The 20,467-nt window shown below is 46.8% G+C and overlaps 1 protein-coding gene across 4 annotated transcripts in view; it reads right to left on the bottom strand.

Annotated features, from left to right (window-relative positions):
- The window catches only part of DOP1B (DOP1 leucine zipper like protein B), a 102,617-nt gene extending 82,227 nt beyond the window's left edge, over nt 1-20,390 (bottom strand). The window contains exons 1-2 of one of the 4 annotated variants that reach the window (XR_003317980.4): nt 20,213-20,390; nt 13,971-14,135 (exon numbers count right to left, since the gene is read on the bottom strand). Coding sequence is in view for 2 of the 4 variants with exons in the window: in XM_026506304.4 (XP_026362089.3) it covers nt 13,971-14,108 (138 nt within the window). In the remaining 2 variants the exon portion in view is untranslated. Of the gene's footprint in view, nt 1-13,970; nt 14,136-19,471; nt 19,841-20,212 lie in introns of those variants that run through there. The other 3 variants (XM_026506304.4, XM_057306839.1, XM_057306840.1) reach the window with 3 other exon arrangements.
- Between the last annotated feature and the right edge of the window lie 77 nt (nt 20,391-20,467).

Raw genomic sequence — 20,467 nt, 5'->3', positions numbered from 1 at the left:
GAAAAACAACGATGGAAGGAAAAAGCCTGCCAACGAGGCACCCGGGAACGGTGACAGAGGCAGGAAAGGCTGGCTCTCTCCAGATCCACTCTGGCCCAAGCTGGCTGTGCTCTCCAGAACCCAACTGCTGTAAAACTGCCCGGGACACCCAGAACCAAGAGGCTGGACACATGGCTGGCATAAAACAGGCGCTGAAGGAACACTACCTCCTCAGACACAACGGGGCTTGTGCAGTGAGGATGAAAGCAGGGCGGGCAGGGAGACAAAATCCTCCGCAGTTTCTCTGTACATGCCTTGATTCCAGCCAGAGCCACGCCGATGCAGATGGAGGGCGCCGATCAGCATGGCACAGGCGGCATCTTTTAAGGACACACAAACACCTTCACTGTTGGGAAACAAGTGTGCCTGCTTCTGCCCACAGAGGAAACGGGTTCCCATGGGTTTAGGATGGTCCGACATTGCGGACTCAGTTACCAAGCATTGGGCTGTAGAGCATAGCTCGTCCAACTATACAAATCGAAATGAAGAAATGCATCACCTCGCAGCCAAAAGTCTAGAGCTGTGGTTCTCGAACGGGGGCAGTTCTGCCCCTGGGGGACATTGGACAATGTCTGGAGGCATTTCTAGCTGTTACAATGGGGGCTGGGGGTGGGAGGTGTTATTGGCATCTAGCGGACAAAGGCCAAGATGCGGACGAACATCCTGTAATGCTCAGGACAGCACCCCCTGCCCCATCACAGAAGGTCAACAGTGCCGAGGCCAAGCAACTGGTCTGGGGGAGCATATTCCTGTATTTGGCTAATGCAAGGGCTCAGTGACATCCTAGGAAGACGAGCCTTTTTGTGCTTACATGCTCCTCATGGTGGGTTGACTTATCCTCGGCCTTTTCCTGCTGTGGCCTCAGATGTCTGCCACACATCGGGCATTACATTCTCCCACAATTAAAGAGAGGAACAAAAAAAGTCACGTGTTTGTTCCTTTCCTGTCTCTCTGTATTAGAGGAAACCCTTTCCAGAAGCCAGCTGGCCACACCTCATAGGTTAGGGAAGGTCACATGCCCATGTCTGAATCAATCCCTGCCAAGAAACACAGAATTACTAGGGAGAAGTCCTAGAACAATAACATTTACTGCTGAGGCTGGGAGATGGGCGCTCCCACCCTGGCGTGCTTTGCCACCTGATCCCTGGACATAACTGCAAAGGCACAGGGTGAACAGCGGGGTAGACAACCAGCACGTGGGTCTCAATCTCAGAAGGAAGTGGTGAGCCTGAACGCGAGCCTGAGAGCTCTCTCCTTCCTTCAATCCACAACATTTGAATTCACGTACCTTCCAGCAGATTTACTTCCCAGGCCGATCTCAGGCGTTGGGAGATTCAGTTTGAGTACCGTCATCACTAAAAGCACGTGAATAAAATGTTCAGGCAGAACTGTGTTGTTCTGAGAAAAGCAATTCAACACTTTACGAACTGATCAAGTAATGAAATGGCATCCTTTCTGGCCATATAAAGATAAGAAGTCATTTAAGTTAGTAAACAAAGACTGAACTGATGTCTCGGGGGACAGCAATCCGATGGGCCTGCGGGGCTGAGATGATCGTGAAACAGGAGACGCCCCCATCAAAATCAGTGCATGCCACGTGGGGGTAGGGACTGCAACGTCCACCCGAATCATGCTCCCCGCTTCTGTGGTAAAGGTGGTAGCCGGGCCCTGGCTGCTCCACCAGAGAATATTTTTCTCCCTTGAAGACAGGAGTGGAGGGAATGTGTGCCGTTAAGATCTATGCACACTCCTATATGTTCTCCTCCTTCTTGTGGAACAGAACGGCAGCGAACAGAGCAACTCTGGAAGCCATGTGTTAAAAATGGCAGAGTCCCAGGCTTGAGTCTCTAGAATAACCATGTGGAAGAGAGCTGCCCAATCTGGAACACCATGCTGAACTGAGAGAGGAGCGAGACACTTCTATCTTATTGGCGGCCCTGAGTTTTTGATGGCTTTGTTACAGCAGCTGACATTACCGTAACTAATACATTCCAAGTATCATTATTTAACACTGTTCCAGAAAATGCTAACAAAACACCAGGAAAAACCCCCACAAATTCAGTATTGATTGACGATATGTAAGCTTGTCTAGCCACAGAACTCAAAACCATTAGCTGAAAAAAAACCAAGTAAATTCATGAAGATGGCCAGTTTCCAAACTCTGTGAGTTAATCGTTTTGTACACATCAACAACCAGTTGAAACACAGAGTGGGAAACGAACCCATTCACAGCAACAAAATACACGTACACAATATCTAATGTATTTAGGAAACGGGAAGGACTTATGTAAGAAAAATGATGAAGTTCTTAGGGACAAAAGTGAATCCTTTTTCCTCAATGAAGAGAATGCGGGAGGGCCAACTGTGTAAAGATGTCACTTCTTCCCCAAACATGCTGTCATTGTTACCTCATGCCAATCAACCCCCCCCGCCCCCCAAGATTTAACTTCACGTATCATTCTAAAGTTCATGAGTCTGAAAACAGCCTGGCAACAGTGGAAAGATTCTGAAACAGAAGAGGGTTAGGATGGTGTAGAGAACCCAGTCCTGCCAGACAGACACTCGAAAGCACAGCAGCATAAGGGCCGTGGCTGTGGCAGCAGCGCAGACCGACGAGCAGATCGCAGACTCGTGTGTCCGAGGGTTAACTCTACGCCCACTGACACAGCCTCTCCGCCTCTGGCGATGTACATCGGCAGAAACGGCCACGTGCCCACAGATGCTCATGAGAGCTCCATTTAGAATCAGGAAAGCCCAGAAGCAAACCAGTCCAGCAATAAGGGCTTCCAGGCCTCATCCCCTTCCATACAATACTCCCCTTCTTTTTCTCTCCCCCACATCCAAGACTAGAGCTATATATGACTGTTCAACTAGCTTTTTTTTTTTGCCCGTTTTATCATGAGCCTTTCTCACACTGGTAAATACAAGGCTCCCTCACTTGGATGGTCACGTACGTCATACTGGGGTAGCAGGACTTCTACGGCCACTCGCCTACCGAGGGTGGGCACGTTCGCTTTTTTCCTATTCCATACAATAAAATAGTGTAGATTCTTATGGTTATCTTTGTATTGTATTTCTAGAAGATTAACATGAATTTACGGTGATCACGTACTAACTCTCTAATCGGTAGTAATTTATTTTTAAAAGGTTTTATTTATTCGAGAGACGGAGAGAGAGAGATAGGAGAGAGCACAGGAGTTGAGGGGAGAGGGAGAAGCAGGCTCCCCGCTGAGCAGGGAGCCCGAAGTGGGGCTTGACCCCAGGACCCTGGGATCATGACCTGAGCTGAAGGCAGACGCTTACCTGACTGAGCCACCCAGGCGCCCCTCTAATTGGTAGTCATTTAAATGGGGAATACGAAAGCCACAAAGAACTACTACTACACTCCCACTAAAATGGCTAAAATAAAGACTGGCCATGCTGAGCGTTGGCAAGAATATGGAATAACTGGAGTTCCCGTACGCCGCTGGAAGGGAATAAAATGATACAACCACTTTGGAGAACGATTTGCCAGTTTTTTAAAAAATTAAATATATATCTACTGGAAGCAACCCAAAATGCCCATTAATAGGAAAATGGACAAATAAGTGGTATGCATCCACGGCATCCTACTCAGCAGTAAAAAGGACTGAACTATCACTCTAACGACAACCCGGATAACTCTCAAACTAGTGTTGCCGAACGAAAGACGCCAGACCAGGGAGAAAAGGGCACATACCATACGATTCTGTTTATATAAAATTGTAGAAAATGCAAACCAGCAGATCAGCAGCTGCCTGGAGATGGGGGCAGAGAAGCAGGGGAGGGAGACAGGGAGGAGAGGAAACTTCTGGGGGTGACAGATACATGCCCATTATCTTCAACGGGAGATGCTTTTACAGGGATATACACATGTCAAAACTCATCAAGTTAGACACTTTAAGTACACTTCATTCCATGTCAGCAAAGCTTTAAAAAAAAAAAAAAAGGAAAAAGGAAAAGACCATTTAAAAAAAAGATAAATAAGTGGGAATGCCTGTATTTGGCTCACATACAAGCTTGAATACAGGTGTTCACGTTCAATCAGCTGTCCTTTTTGGACAAATAGCCGAGTTTAACTTAATTCCTTCTGTGTTTGTTTGCTCGAGCTGCTGTAACAGCATATCACAGACTAGGTGGCTCAAACATCAGGAATTTACTTCTTACCGCTCTGGAGGCCAGAAGGCCAAGACCAAGGTGCTAGCCAACTGGTTCTCTGCCTGGTTTGCGGAGGGCCACCTTCTTGCTGTGTGCTCACCACGCGGAGGACAGACCTCTCTCGCTCTCTCCCTCTTTTTGTAAGGCCACCAACCTACTGGATCAGGGCCCCACCCTAAGGAATGACCTCCTTTAATCTTAATTACTCTCTGAAGATGTGTCTCCAGACACAGTCACACTGAGGCTCAGGCCTCCAACATAGGAGTTTGGTGGGGATGGGGGAGACATAAGTCAGCCCACAACACCTTCCTTACCATGGCCTGACATGAAATTTCTAGTTTCATAACTTTCTTGACAGAATTTATAAAACTTAAGCAGACGGCAAGCTCTTTCCTTATCCATAAACTCAATTCTGCTCGACGAGCTTTTTCTTCCCCCAGGTGTGCTTTTGCCATTAGATTACTGCAGGAACAACTCACCTGCCCAAATCGGGACTATTTCCACCCCTTCAGCAGATCTCAAAGAACAGCAAAAATATCCTCTGTTCACATGCAAAATATATACTCTACCCTAGCTATAAATTACTGAAAGCGTATCAGGCTCCTGATTTCAGCAGAGAAACGTTCTTTCCAAAAGGACCACGTCAGCCTTATGCGGACATGGGTTTGGGCGGCTCACAGTGAGGCAGCTCCCACAAGCCCGAATCGGCGACACCCTTGCAGCTCCTCAGCTCCTTCCGGATAACGTGGGATAGGGTAAGAAGCAATAATATGCCATCTGAGCCTCAAAGCATCACCTACCAAAAGAAGGAGGATAGAACAGCAGCAAGGGACTTGGCAGCCTCTGCCACAGCAGGATCGGGAGTTCTACCTGACATTCTATTAGCTACGTCTTCTAACTTCTGGTGCCAAGAATATCGGCACATTGCCAGAAGCAAATGGGCCTGGTGCTTACCACCGTCCTGCAAAGGAACAGTTCTACTTTGCTGACACGTGAAGAATCAGTAATCGCCACAGACAACCTTCCAATTCGGTCTCTTCCCAGAAGGCATTCAGGCCACATCTTTCCAGTATGACCCTAGCACCACACTTCCCTGACAGCTTCTACCCCTCGGGGTCACTGCCATAGGTGGCAGGAGAAGATCTCTGGAAACTCACGGACACAACTGCCGCAAACTGAGGTACCACACTCTGACAGAATGGCCCCTCACAGTGAGGTGACAAGAAGGAACCAGGTGTCACATAGGCTCAGAGCTGCAATTCATAAACAATGAAGGCTGAGAGGGGCTCAGGTCCTGCCCCAGGTCACTGGCTAGAGGGAGTCTGTCCAGAGGGATCAGGAGCAGTGATTTAAACCGCATCTCACTGGAAAGAGGAAGAGGGTGGGGAGGAGGACATAAGGAGACACATGGGAAAGGCCAACTGGAAGGACAACACCCCCCTGCCCAAGGATACCCCACAACAAAGCCCCTACGAGAAAGCTGGTGCAGAGCTTGTGAGGTGAAGTCAGATGGGACATGAATCATTGGTGTTATGTCTGAATGTTTGTGCCCTGCAATGTGATGGTACGGGGTGGGGGGGGTAATTAGGTCATGAGGGTGGAGTCTGCATGATTGGGATTAGTGCCCTTATAAAAGGGACCTCACAGTGCTTCCTGGCCCCTTCCACCATGTGAGGACACAACGGAAGAAGGTCATCTGTGAACCAGGAGGCAGCCCACACCAGACCCTGAATCTGCCAGTGCCCTGATCTTGACTCCCAGCCACCAGAACTGTGAGAGAAGAAGGCCTGCTGTTCCGAATCTGGTCTTGGGTATTTTGTTATAGCAGTTCACACAGACTAAGACAGTCGGGAAGTTCTTGGCACACATCGAATCACCACACATGCCAGAAGTGAAGTTCTTCACAATGTTGCAGGGCAGTAAAAATAAGATCAAAGAAGTAACGCTCTACTGTTCCATAAGGGGTGCAATGGAAAACCATCTGGGATTCCATCAGAAAGGAGCTTTTCGAAAAAACTGGTACATGGAGACAATCTGCACTTCATTCTCAGACCCTGTTACAGGCTAAACTCTGTCCCCCAAATTCCTACGTTGAAACACTCACCCCCCATACCTTACAATGTGACTGAATCTAGAGACAGGGCCTTTGGAAAAGCAATTAAGGTAAAATGTCACAGTCTAGGTGATGTCCAATTTAACCGATGTCCTTGTAAAAGGAGATTAAGACACAGACATGCACAATGGAGAGACTGTGTGAGGATACAGGGAGAAGGGGGCCACCTACAAGGCAAGGAGAGAAGCCTCAGAAGAAACCAAATCTGCCAGCACCTTGAGCTTGGACTTCCAGCCTCTGGAACTGTGTGAAACTTAATTTCTGTTAAGTCACCCAGTGTGTGGGATTTTGCTATGACAGCTTAGCCGACTAGTACAGACCTCAGACTAAAGAGGCTTTATCTGAACTAATAGTTGCTATCTAACAGAGAAAAGTAGTTGGTTAGGGCTACTTAAAATCAGGATCCAGCTCAGACTCGTCGAGTTTCCAGGTGGAAGGGTCCCAAAGCTGATCAGTTCAGCTGTAGACCAGAACAGTTCACCTGGTCTCATCTCCAGCCCACATTCTTCTGGAAATAACACAGTGCTAACTCTGAAATGCCACAACGAGACTCTGCTTTAACAAGGAGGTGTTGTCCTTAAGTGCTAAGACTTGAGAAGCTGAAACTAACAATACCCAGCACCTCTTATTTCTCTTGCTATTCACATCACCTGCTTTCTGGCCATTTCATGAAACGGTAGGGTGCTGAAAAAAAGCAGCAAAAATAAGGTGCTTCGTTTAGGATCATTATGACGTCTTTTAAAAAGGAGTTTCAGGGCACCTGGGTGGCTCAGTCAGTTGAGCATCTGACTCTTGGTTTCAGCCCAGGTCATGATCTTGGGGTCATGAGATCAGCCCCATGTGGGGCTCAGTGCTCAATACAGAGTCTGCTTGAGATATTCTCTCTCTCTTTTTCTCTCTCTCAAATAAATAAATAAATCTTTTAAAAAAGAAAAAAAGGAGTTTCAAAAATAATATTTTTTTAAAGATTTTATTTATTTATTTGAGAGAGAGAGGGAGCATGGGTGTGGGGGAAGAGCAGAGGAAGAGGGAGAAGCAGACTCCCCGCTGAGCAGGGAGCCTGACATGGGACTCGATCTCAGGACCCCGGTAACCATGAGCTGAGCCAAAGGGAGACACTTAACCGACTGAGCCACCCAGGTGCCCCATAGATAAGGTTTTTAAATGCACAGAGTTTATTCATTTCTACTATCCTTTGTTTCCATAATCAAAGTTGTAACCCAGCCTTGGCAAATGGTTGGGTTCAGGGCTCAATATGTACTTATTTATTAAAATTGACCTAAAAATAATCAGTGAGAGATGATGGCTTGAAGTCTCAGATAAACAATTAAGCAAAAATTACCCTATTCATGTTGCTATACCTGAAAGCCATAAAAGGTAAACTTTTCTCTAATACATAAAATTCTGAATATGACACCAAAAGTTTAAAAACTGAAACAATTAGAACTCATACATAGTCTGACAAACCAAGACCTCTTGGGGCTCAGTTTTCTCATCTGACAAGAGCTGAGCTAGGTGAGCCTTCTGTTCTGTCTATGGTTAATGTTTTATAACCAACAATCACCTACCTTAATTAAAAAGCACCTTGACCTAACCTTCCTATTAACCTACAATACTGTTGCTATTTACATCATAAAGATCTTTTACTAATTCGTCACTAATTTACTCACTGAATTTCTGGGTACATGCATGAGTCCAAGAAATCTGACCATTGCCAAGGCCTTAAATTCCTCATTCACATAAACTCTCACCAGGTTCCCTGAATGCAGAAGTGGTGAGTCTCCCAGGAGTTAAGTAACCATCGACACTGATTGGGGCTTGCTCCATCCAGCACCTTCCCAAATCTCTGCCCCAGCAACTCTGATCGGGCTGCCCACTGCCACCCCAGCAGGCTCCCACGCTCAGGCTCACTGCCCACGCATCAGCCTGAGGGATGCTTCCAGCAGGTAAGGAAGGCAGCGGTCACCTTGCTCAATGGCTTCTCCTCCCTTGCAGAGTGTGACCTGCCCTGGCTACCTCTCCTCCCTCGTCTCCTATCACCTCTCCACCCCAGCCACACCCGCCCCCCACTGTACCTTGGACCCAGGCCCACGCCCCAGATGGTCTCCCCGCCAGCTCGCTCACTGCATCCAGGCCTCTGCTCAAATCTCAAATGTCACGTTATCAGAGCCATCTCTGTCTGAATAATACCCCACCTTCCTTCCTCCCTACCCCATTTCCCTTGCCTGCTTTATTTTTCCTTTGCATTCAGCAGCTGATATCACATATTTACTCATTGTCTGCCTTCTGCCAACAAAGCCTTATGAACGTTGTGTTCAATGCTGTATCCCCAGCACCTAGGTGTTCAGTATATCTTGTTCCTACCACTGTATCAGTTTGCCAGGCTGCGGTAACACGGCACAACATGTTGGACAGCTTAAACAACAAAAACGGATTGTCTGCCAGTTCTGGAGGCCAGAAGTCTGAGATCAAGGTGTTAGCTGGCTGGCTCCTTCTGAGGGCTACGAGACAGAATATGCTCCAGACTGCTCTTCTTGCTTCCGGCAGTTTGCTGGCAATCTCTCGTGTTCCTAACCTTATAACCGCATCAGCCAGATCTCTGCCTTCATGTCCACATGGTGTCGTCCCTCTACGCACGTCTGTGTCTGCATCCAAACTGAAGGACTCCGGTCAGCGTGGATCAGGGCCCGCCCTAATGACTTCACTTTAACTCGAATAGCTCTGTAAAGATCTGATCTCCAAATAAGGTCACACTCTGAGATACTGGGGGTTAGGACATCAACATATATTTTTTGGAGGATACAATTCAATCCATAACAACCACGTAGCAGCCATGTGACATCGGGCAAGTTAGTTCACCTTCATCAGTAAAATGAGTCTTAATAATTCATTGTACCTGCTTCATTTGGATAATGAAGATGGTGCCCCTGACAGCAAAAAGGTGTAACCCTGCCCCCTATGTGAGCGACACGAATAGTGACATGAAAAAAGCTCAAGAGCATGGGCTTGGCAGCCAAGCAGCCAGGGTTTGAGCTCTCTCTGCACTTGCTGGCTCTCATCTTAGAGAGTTGCTTGGTCTGAGACCAATCTCCAAATATGTTATATTATAAAATAATGCACGTCAAGTCCTTAGCACATGGTATGCTCTCTAGGAATGTCAGCTGTCCTAGGCAGGGCTGAGGCAAAGATGGACAGTGTCACCTCATCCCACTGATGTTCTGCAATTTTTTTCATTCATCACTTAATCATACATGGCAACAGAAAACACAGTAGCACCATTACACAGAATTGGGTGCCAACTATAACGAAAAGTTGTCCTTTTAAACTTTTATTCAGTATCACTCATATCCAACTGCCTACAGACATCAAATGGGGACATTGACCAGACACCTCAAACTAGCCCGTCCCAAAATGAACCCCTGGTCTCCCTGCCCACCCATGGAGCGGGGTCCTCCCCCAGGCTCCTTCCCCATTGCATCTCGTGGCTTCTGGGAGAAAACCTGCAAGTCCTACTTGACTCCTCTTTTTCTCTTGTATCCCAAATTTAATCCATGAACAAATTCTGTTATACCCTCAAATTATATTCAAAATCCAAAGCCTTCTCCACTGGCCCACCTATGTTACAGCAACAGCTCCTAAATCGTCTCCCTGTTTCTACCTTGCCTGACCCCCACCCATTCCTACCCCCTACAGAGCAGCTGGAACCTGCTACTGGCTCAGCTGCCCTCCAAGGCACCCCCCAGCCCCTGACTCAGTGGCCACTGTCAGACTCCAGTTTTAAAGGACCTACAAGATTGGATGCCCTCCCCACCCCTTACCTCTATGGCCTTGTGTCCTACACTCTCCCCATCTCTCGCTTGCTTTGTGACCTCACTGGCCTCAGACACACCAGAGCCTCTGCATTTGGTCAAAGGGTGCTTTCCCAGCAAGGCCTTCCTTAAAGACCCCACTTAATAGCACAATACATCCTTAACACTCACCATCCCCTTCCTTCATTACTGTTTCCACAGACTCATCACTGCCTACCACCCCATATATTTTATCGTCCGGCTCTCCCCTGGTCCCATGTGGGCAGGGTCTTATTGGTTTGGCTCTCTGCTGTGCCCTGATGCCTAGGGCAGTACTAGCATGTTGTAGGGACTCACATAGCTACTGAATGCGTGAATAGCCAATGCTTTTAAAGCTCCTCCAAGAAGGGTTCATCTCTACTTGGTAACCTGCATGTTAAAGGTTAAAATAGTTAAACATTTTAAGAAGTTTTTCAGACACATTGAAACAAGGCTTGTTTAACAGAATACCTCAAGGCTTGAGAATTGCACTGATCAAGTTTATTGTTTTAGCTAGCTCAAAATGTATATGTTCCTAAATAAATGGAAGACATCCAGTGTTCACGGACTTGTAAGACAATACTGTTCACATGGCAATACTTCCCAAAGTGATCTACAGAGTCACTGCAATCCCTATCAACATCCCACTTGGCTTGTTGGCAGAAATTGACAAGATGACCCTAAGATGTATATGGAATTTCAAGGGATCCAGAATTAGCTCTGTAAAGATCTGATCTCCAAATAAGGTCACACTCTGAGATACTGGGGGTTAGGAGGACATCAACATATTTTTTTTGGAGGACACAATTCAACCCATAACGACCACTTAGCAGCCATGCAACATCAGGCAAGTTAGTTCACCTTCATCAGTAAAATGAGTCTTAATAATTCATTGTACCTGCTTCATTTGGATAATGAAGATGGTGCCCCTGACAGCAAAAAGGTGTATCCCTGCCCCCTATGTGAGCCACACAGATAATGACAGAACAATCCAGCACAACAAAGTTGGAACAACAAAGTCATTTATTTCCCCATTTCAAAACTTACCACAAAGCTACAACAATCAAAACGTATGGTCCTGGCCTAAGGATAGACAGATAGGTGAACGGAAAAGAAATGAAGTCCAGAAATAAAGCCATCTACTTAGGGCCTACTGATTTTCAACAAGGGTTCCAAGGCCCTTGGAACAAACAGTATCTCCAACAGATGGTGCTGGACAACGGGATTTCCTACAAAAGAATACATTCAGAGCCTTACTTCACACCATGCATAAATATTAACTCAAAATGGATCAAAGACCTAAATGTAAGAGCCAAGACTATAAAACTCACAGAAAACACAGGGGCAAATCTTCATGACCTTGCATTTGGCAATGGTTTCTTAGATACGACACCAAAAGCGCAAGCGACAGAAGAAAAAGTAGGTAGCCTGGACTCCATCAAAATTAACTTTTGGGGAGCCTGGGTGGCTCAGGCAGTTAAGCATCCGACTTTTGATCTCAGCTCAGGTCTTGATCTCAGGCTGTGAGTTCAAGCCCCGTGCTGGGCTCCACACTGAGCATGGAGCCTACTTAAAAAAAAAAAATTAAAAACTTTTGCATAAAGGGCGCCATCAAAAAGGTGAAAAGACAACCTAAGAATGGGAAAAAAAATATCTGCAAACCATATACCCAATAAGGGCCTAGTATCCAGAACACGTAGAGAACTCTTATAAACTAACAACGAAAAGACAAACCACCCAGTTAAAAAAATGGGCAAAGTATTTGAACAGAAATTCTTCCAAAGAAGATACACAGATGGCCAATAAGCACATGAAAAGATACCCAAATTATTAGTCATTAGGGAAATGCCAAAAAGAACCACAATGAGACAGCACTACGATAGCTATTACCAAAATTTAAAAAAAATCTGAAGTGTTAGTGCGGATATGAAGAAATTGAAACTCTCGTCCATTGCTGGTGGGCACATTAAACAGCACAGCCTCTGAGAAAGCAGGCTGGTGGTTCCTCAGCGTTAAACATAGAGTTACCGCATGACTCCGTAACTCCACTTCTAGGTCTATACCCCAAAGAAGCATAGACAGGTGTATACAAACTTGTATACAAATGTCCACAGCAGCACTATTCACAACAGCCAAAAGGCAGAAACACAGATGTCTGTCAACAGATGAGTGGATAAATGAAATGTGTATCCATATAACGGAGCTATTACTCAGCCGTAAAAATCAATGAAGCATTGATAGATGCTACACCATGGATGGACCTGAAAACACACGAAGTGAAAGAAGCCAGACACAAAAGGATATTGTATGTGTGCATCTCTGTGAAATGTCCATAGACACAGAAAGTCAATTAGTGGTTGCCATGGCCTGGGCAGCGGGAGGGATGGGAGGGTTTCCTTTCGGGTTGTTGAAAACATGCTGGAACCTGACGGTGGTAATGGTTGCACAACACTGCAAACATAGTCAAAGCCGCGTAACTGTACGCTCTAAAATGGTTAAATGACAAATTCTAGGTTTTGAGGATTTTACCTCAACAGAAAAATAACGAACACACCCCCTCCCAAAATAAGGACGCTATTTTTAGATTCCAGGAGAGTCAAGTACTAAATAAAATACTGAAACACCTAGAAGAACTTGAATACACCTAAATCCCACTTCAGCGCTTCTTCCTTTTCCCCTAAAAAAGAGACCCACCTTCATGCAAGACAACAACTGTTCTCTCCAGCTTGCAAATTCCTGAATTAAGAGCTCTACAGCCTGGGGCGCCTGGGTGGCACAGCGGTTAAGCATCTGCCTTCGGCTCAGGGCGTGATCCTGGTGTTATGGGATCGAGCCCCACATCAGGCTCCTCCGCTATGAGCCTGCTTCTTCTTCTCCCACTCCCCCTGCTTGTGTTCCCTCTCTGGCTGGCTGTCTCTATCTCTGCAAATAAATAAATAAAATCTTTAAAAAAACAAAACAAAACAAAACAAAAAACTCAGTAGAAGCCTTGGGCTTTACTAGGTCATCCTTCCGGGTAGGACAGGAACATACAGTGGTCCCATCTACAGAGCACAAGGTCAAGCCTGCATGTGACCAGTTTTGGACTTCCTAGACCAGGCTCTTTTCTCGTCATCCAAACACACTCATAATTTCTGGGCAGATTTCAATATTTATGTCATCCTTTGGTCTTCCATGAGTTATCGATCAGCAGTTAATGGCCAAAAAAGTAGACCAAAGAAGAAAAAGCTATAAAATCCTAAGTAGTACCTGAAAGATAATTCATCTTTGGCGTGCGTGGGTAGCACGGTCAGTGGAGCATTGGGCTCTTGGTTTTGGCTCAGGTCATGATCTAGGGGTCCTGGGATCGAGCCCTGCATTGGGCTTCATACTCAGCAGGGAGTTTGCTTGTGATTTTCTCTCTCGCTCTGCCTCTGTACCCCCCCACTTTCTCTCTCTCTCTCTCAAATAAATAAATAAAATCTTAAAAAGAGAAACATAATTCATCTCTGAATAACTGATTGGTCAATTTTAAAGTTTATCTTATTTAGACATAAATATAGTTGCAAAAAAGACCATTCAGCTATTCCATTGACCAAATCCACGGTATAATTCTATGCCCAGAAGGAAAAAAAAAAAAGCTGGAAGGAGTAAGTATACTGACCAGGTTAATAGCAGTAACTAGAATTACAGAATTATGAATAGATTTTCTTATCGCCATTTTCTAACTGTCATAATCAGCATGTCATGTAATAATAAAGAGCATTCCTTGAAACAATAAAAAGACAGCTGTGTCCCCGCCTCCATGCAATCTAAATACTCTACACCCCACATACCTTGTTGAGCTTGCCCAGTGAAGATATGAGATCCGCCCATTCACTTGAGGACTCGAAATTTCTTAAAGCCTTTTCAATCACTGAAGAGTAATTTCTGTATCTGTAATCACTCAAAAGTTCCTGCTCTTCTGGATCCATCTTACATTCTCACAGCGGAGAAAGTATCTAAAAGGGAACCAAGAAAGAAATGAGGGAGCAACTCAAGGACACACAGCATTCCCAGCCCAGAGGTACAGAGGACACGTGTCCACAAACACTACTGTGCACAACCGCACTCAGCAATGCAACTCAAATATTTAGCAAGGCTCCTGGGCCAGGCACTGTGGTAGATAAAAGACAAACAGTTCCGGTCCTCTTGGATTCTGAGGGAGACAAACGGAGCAGAAAAGAAGCAAAAATGCCAGGATTCCTCTTCACTGACAAAATTAACTCTAGGAGTGAAACTTACAAAGCCGCTAACTAAATACGTTGCCTGCTGGTAATTCTGGATCCAGGTGGCCCTTCCTACTGTAGGGCATTTATAAAAGCTAAGGAAAAGCAGGTCAATGCTATTAACCAACCAGAGCAACCTCTTCAGTGATCTGATCCTCTACAACTAGACTATGTTAGAGGACTGGAAGTATTCTAGAAGAAAATCTGACAGGGGAAAAAAAGTTTAAAAAATAAGGATGTAAGAATGTACTGTCTGACATCAGTGTTTCCAGAAATCTACCAGTATCCTGTTCAGCTACTAAGCTCTGATCACCCACCAATCCCCCCCAACCAGCAGCTGCCCTGACAGCTTCATGCCTCCATGTGCAGAGCCTGGACATGGGGTGGTGACGCCAGCGCCCAAGCAATCACCATTTTATTCTTCTTGCCCTTGTATATTCTTTGACGGATTCTTTTATTTTTTTCCTGTGGCTAGATGCATTCATTATGTATGAACCACTGCAGCTATTATGAAGCCTGAGACCGATATGGTCTCATCCTGGCTCCAACAGCAACCATTTCCTCTTTTTATCTCCAATGTGACAAAAGGAAACAAAGAACAGCACGGAATGCTGCACTCATCTGACTTCATGAAGACAGCCGTCATTTATAACATGACAATGGACGCAATACGAGTTCATGCTGATGTCAAGTTTTGTTTTTATTCCTTCATTAACAAAAAAATCCGTACATCAACCTATCAGTTTATCCAAACAAACTGCAACTCTGAGAAACATTTCACAAGATATGGAAATATTCAATGGTTCCCCTGATCTGTCACCAAGTTCCATGCTTTGGCATTTTCTCAAAAGGGACGCCTTGGGGCTCTGATGCGCCCTCCTTCTTTAGTCTTTATCTGATTAAGATCTATTTAACGCGTGGCAGGTACCCACCCTAAAATTCCTTGTCCCTTTTTCCATACTAAGGGAACCCGAATTTTGCTCATGGTAGTACTAACAGCTCTCCACCTCCCTTGCAGCTCGGTGGCCACGCAACAGTTCTAGGCAATGAGGCGTCCGTAGAAGCTGGTGGTGGGGCCTCCAGGAAAGTGGTTTGAAAGGAGGTAGACTCCACTAGCATTCCCCTTTACTCCTGCCCATCTTTCTGCCCGGAACCAAGGTTTGATGTTGGAGGTGAAGCCACGTGCGGTAACCAAGAGGAAATAGCCATCCTTGGTGTACGACTTTTGTGGGTAAGTGGAAAGACATAGCAGCTGAGGGCAGAGGTGACTTTAAGAAGGCACCATGTCAACCCTGCACTCGATGTTTTCTGTACAGAAGAGCTCATCTAAGCCACTGTTCAATCGAGTTTTCTGCTACTCACAACCAAACACAACCCTGATATACGAGGCTAATATTTCACTAGTACACAGTCTGAAAAGACAATAAAATACAGAGCAACGTGATATCATTGAACACTGTAGTTAGCTAGCCAAGTTGCATGTCATCAAAATGGCAAATATCATAGACGGAAGAAACTGAACTGAAGGTACAACATGTTCTTTAAACCCGAACCTTTCATTTATTGGCCATGATGAATTTCTAAGAATCCCATGGTATCTGCTACTTCACTTTCTGGTCGTTCTGGGCCCATTCTGATCTTCCCACGGCCACCACAACTTTCAAGTTTCCAACATCAGTGGACCTTTTACCTCTCAGTAGGACTGTGCAGCAGACCATTCCTTTCTTCCCAAACAGCCTCCTTTCAGCCCATACCCTCTGGCCCCACCAACCCTGTGCTGGTTTCCACCTCTCCGCTGTTCCTTCCCCTCTGCAGGCTAATCCTCCTCTACCCTATTGCCAAATATGGCCATTCCCCGCACCAAGCCTTGGGTCCTCTTTCTATCCTTGGTCATCTCCCCATTCCTACAACTTACAAATACCATCTTCATGCTAATGACCCATGGATTTACAATGTCTGCCCATATCTTCCCCTGTCAGGTCCAGATTCATGCAAATACCTACTTGACTCATCCACCCAGATGTGGCATAGGGGTCTCAAACTTAGTGCATCCCAAACACCCATCAACAAAATATGGTCTAGCCACACAATGAACAAAGAACTGATATATACTACAGTAAGGGTGAACCAGAGAAATACATAACATAGTGGAAGAAGCCAACAAAAGGCCACATAGTTGTATGATTCCATTCATATTACATGTCCAGAACAGGTGAATCTGTAGAGATGGCAAGTAGATTAGCGGTCGCCTAGGGAAGGAAGTAGCAATAAGGAGGAACTGCAAATGGGCACAGGAATCTTCTTGGGGTAATGGAAATGTGCTAAAATTGAATTATGGCAATAGTTGTACAACTGTGTAAATTTACTAAAAATCACTAAATTGCACACTGAAATCAATGTATATTATCGTCTATAAATTACACCTCAGGGGGCAACTGGGAGGCTCAGTCAGTTAAGCGTCTGCCTTTCAACCGGGTCATGATCTCAGGGTCCTGGGATGGAGCTCCACGTTGGGCTCCCTGCTCCGCACGGAGTTTGCTTCTCCCTCTCTCTCTGACCCTCCCCCACCTCTGGCTCATGCTCTCTCTCTCTCTCTCTCCCTAATGAATAAATAAAATCTTTAAAAAAATTACACCCCAGTAAAGCTTGTTTTAAAAACCCCTTATACTCTTGATTCTACCTGTTCAGTGCTCCTCCTCCAGTCTTCCCTTCCCCAGAAAGTGGCCCCACCATTCCTGGGACCTTTGACGTCATCCTGGACTCTTCTCTTCACCTACCTTACGCAACCCACGTCCTGATTGTTCTTCTTCCAAAACACCAGTGGACCCGATTGCTCTCCATCTCCGCCATACCACTGCACAAGCCACCTCTCCCCTACCAGGTTGCAGACAATTCCTGATGGTTCTCCTCCTCTCTTGCCCCTCTCCAGTGCATTTTCACTTAGCAGTCCAAGAATCCTCTTAAAACATAAATTACAGTGCATCCCCACCATGTTTAAACTCTTTCCATTAAGCTTATAATAATCCCAACTTCCCCACCCCATGGCCTATAAGGGCCTCTCTCTTCAAGGCATTCTGCTTGTCTAAAAACTGACTCGGCCTATCACAGAGGCTTTGAACACGCTGTGGCTCTCTGCAAAAATATAGTGTACTATGTATGTGAACGTACACAGTAAGATTGCTCACTGATTCTTGGGAAGGCCTCTTTTACTGAAATACTAGCCTTTACACTTTTTAAGGGTTTTTTTTGTTTTTGTTTTTTTTTTTTAGAGAGAGAGCGTGCAGCAGGGGGAGGGACAGAGGGAGGAGAGACTCCTCAAGCAGACTCCACACTGAGCACGGAGCCCAAAGTGCAGCTCGATCCTAGGACCCTGAGATCATGACCTGAGCCAAAATCAAGAGTCGGTCATTTAACCAAATGAGCCAACCAGGCACCCTCTGCCTTCACACTTTTTAAAAATATTAAAGGATGGCAATGAGAGATGGTAGTTTATTTTCCCAAGTAAGATGTTAGTACATCCAAACAGTCCGTAATTTTTTTTTTTTTCAGGAAATTTACAGGTTTGAAATCTAGCATCTCTGAACCACTGCAAAACTCCAGGCATAATCTTCACCATATAAAGTGTCCAAGCACTGGGCAAAGAAACATGGGGAAAAAAAAAACAGGGTTCCACTTTCATAGTTCATAACATAATAAAAGAGGAAATACCTAAACACATAATTTCAATTTAAGGCGGCACACAGAGTGACGGAGGGTGTCCTGAGGTAACACTGGCACAAGGAAAAGACAGAGGAAGCCCTACTACCAGCGGAGGAGTGCTCAGAGTCAAAGTCTGGGCGGCTAGTTAGTAGGAAGAGAGCCTTGGGACGCCTGGGTGGCTCAATTGGTGGAGCCTCTGTCTTCGGCTCAGGTCATGATTCCCAGGGCCTGGGATCGGGCCCCACATGGGACTCCCAGCTCAGCGGTTCTCCCTCTCTCTCTGCTGCTCTCTTGCTCTCTCTCTCGCAAATAAATAAAATCTTGAAAAAAGAGAGAGCGCGCGCGCCCTGGTCTGCCATAGTTTGTAATTAGGAGCTGGGGTGGCAAAAACGCCATGGCAAGGAAGGTGTTGGTCGGGTAAGAGCAGGTAACTGGAGCAGTGAGAGGTTATGGTTGGCCACACGAAAAAAGTACTATTGGGTGTAACTAAAAGCACAGATGAGAAGTTTAGAAATAGTCATTCAAGCAAGCTCCTTTATTTCAAAATATGAGACCTTCAATACTATGCTACTAGGCAAGTCTTCTGGGTGGGCTTGGTAAATCCATCATTATGCATGCATTTATCTCACGCAACACACAAGAATCCTATGACATGGGTACTATCTTGAGGCTGCTCAAGAGGAGTATATTGGGAATCAGGCCCCCCAGAAAATTGCCCAGGGCCCTCAACAACCAACCGGCAGAGTTAGGAATCCAGCCCAGGTTAACACAATGGCACAGAGAACCTTTATTTACTACATTATACTACAGGTAAAATTAACAGTTCAGCCCCTAAATATCTCTTCTGACAATGATCTTGCAACCTATCCTGAATACCTTTCCTGTGAGAGACTCAGCTCAGTAAAACTGGTAAGAGTTCCACAGCCTACTAACAATTACATACACAAAAGAGTAATCATATAAACAAGCATATTTGACCAGATGTATCCGCCTTAAAATTGAAAATGTCAGCAAGAAATCTCTCATCCATTCTAAATTTCTTAGAAAAACAAGTTTAGGTGAAAAATCAACTGTCAGATCAGAAGGAAGTCAACTATAAAGATGTTTACATGAAGGAACATGTGAATGAGATGAAAACAGAATGAAAAATCACAAATAGTCACCCTCTCACGAGCAAGAACATTATTAGATAATGACTCTTAGTCGACAGCACAGAAACACTCTTCTGCCATTGGTTTAATCAACTCTGGGGCACATTATTTTGAATTTGGTCTCTCAGAATGGTAATTAAATTGCAGTGGAAAAAATTTAAGACACTAACGGGAGTAGGCTTTGTGGGGAGGGGGAGGGGAAGGCCTCCATCGTCTTACCAAAAAATCCTACAAAGGTTTCTTCAAATACAGAGCGACTGTCCCAGGTTAGGGAAACACCTGCGGGTAACAGCTTCCATCAGCAGCCGCCCTACGAGTTGCTAAAGGTCCATCCACCCGGCAGCAGGCGGCGATCCTACAAGACTCCCGGACCGGGCCGGGAGAGCGCGCGCACTGCGGCTCCGATCCCTTCTCCTGGGGACAGGCTGGGAGACTCGAGGATCTTCCCTTAACAGGAAAGCCCTCATTTTACAAAGGTCTCGGTCCCTAGCCCTCCGCCCGGACCAGGACGGCACAAGCAAACAAAGGCGCGTCTGGCCGTCGTCCGCCGGCGGAGGTGAGGGGAGGGCGGGCCGTGACCCACCTGACCTCCACCTGCCCGACGGGAGGCCGCGCCGGGCCGGCGAGGACTTGGCCGCACTTCCTTTGCCGCGGCGGGCCGGAGGAACTGGGGGACCCCGCCCTGCCCCCGGACTGCCCCTCAGGGGTGCGGGGTCGGAGCCCACGCCCACGCGCGGCCTCGCCGGGGCCGTCCCCGCACTGCAGCAGTGCATGCCACGGGCCCGGGCCGCGGTCGAGGAGCCCCCCTCTCGCCCCGGGACCGCCCCCACAGAGCCGCTCGAACCCTGCGCACCCTGGGGGGGGGACGCCCACGCCTCCTCGTCGCTCCCGGGCCCGCGGGTGGGGACGCCCCGGCTGCCTGGGCTTCGCCCAGCGGCCAAGGGCGCGGGGTCGGCTTACCGGCGGCGGCGGTGGGGGCGTCAGCGTCCCTTGTCAACGGGCGCGCCCACGTGCGGCGCGGAGGAACCGGCCGGGCTGTGGCAGGCAGAGCAAGCGGCCGCTGCGGCTCAGCAGGGACCAAGAAGGAAGCGCCGAGCCCGAGCCCGAGCGGCCGCGGCCCCAGGCGGCGGGGCGGGATCGTGAGGAGGGACCTCGGCGTGGGGGGCGGGGCGGGGCCGGACGGGGCGGGGTCAGGACGGGACCTCGGCGCGCGGG

This window comes from Ursus arctos, unplaced genomic scaffold, assembly GCF_023065955.2.
Source record: "Ursus arctos isolate Adak ecotype North America unplaced genomic scaffold, UrsArc2.0 scaffold_4, whole genome shotgun sequence".
NCBI lineage: Eukaryota > Metazoa > Chordata > Mammalia > Carnivora > Ursidae > Ursus > Ursus arctos.
The sequence above is the reverse complement of the archived record's forward strand: the minus strand, read 5'-3'. Positions and strand labels throughout refer to the sequence as shown.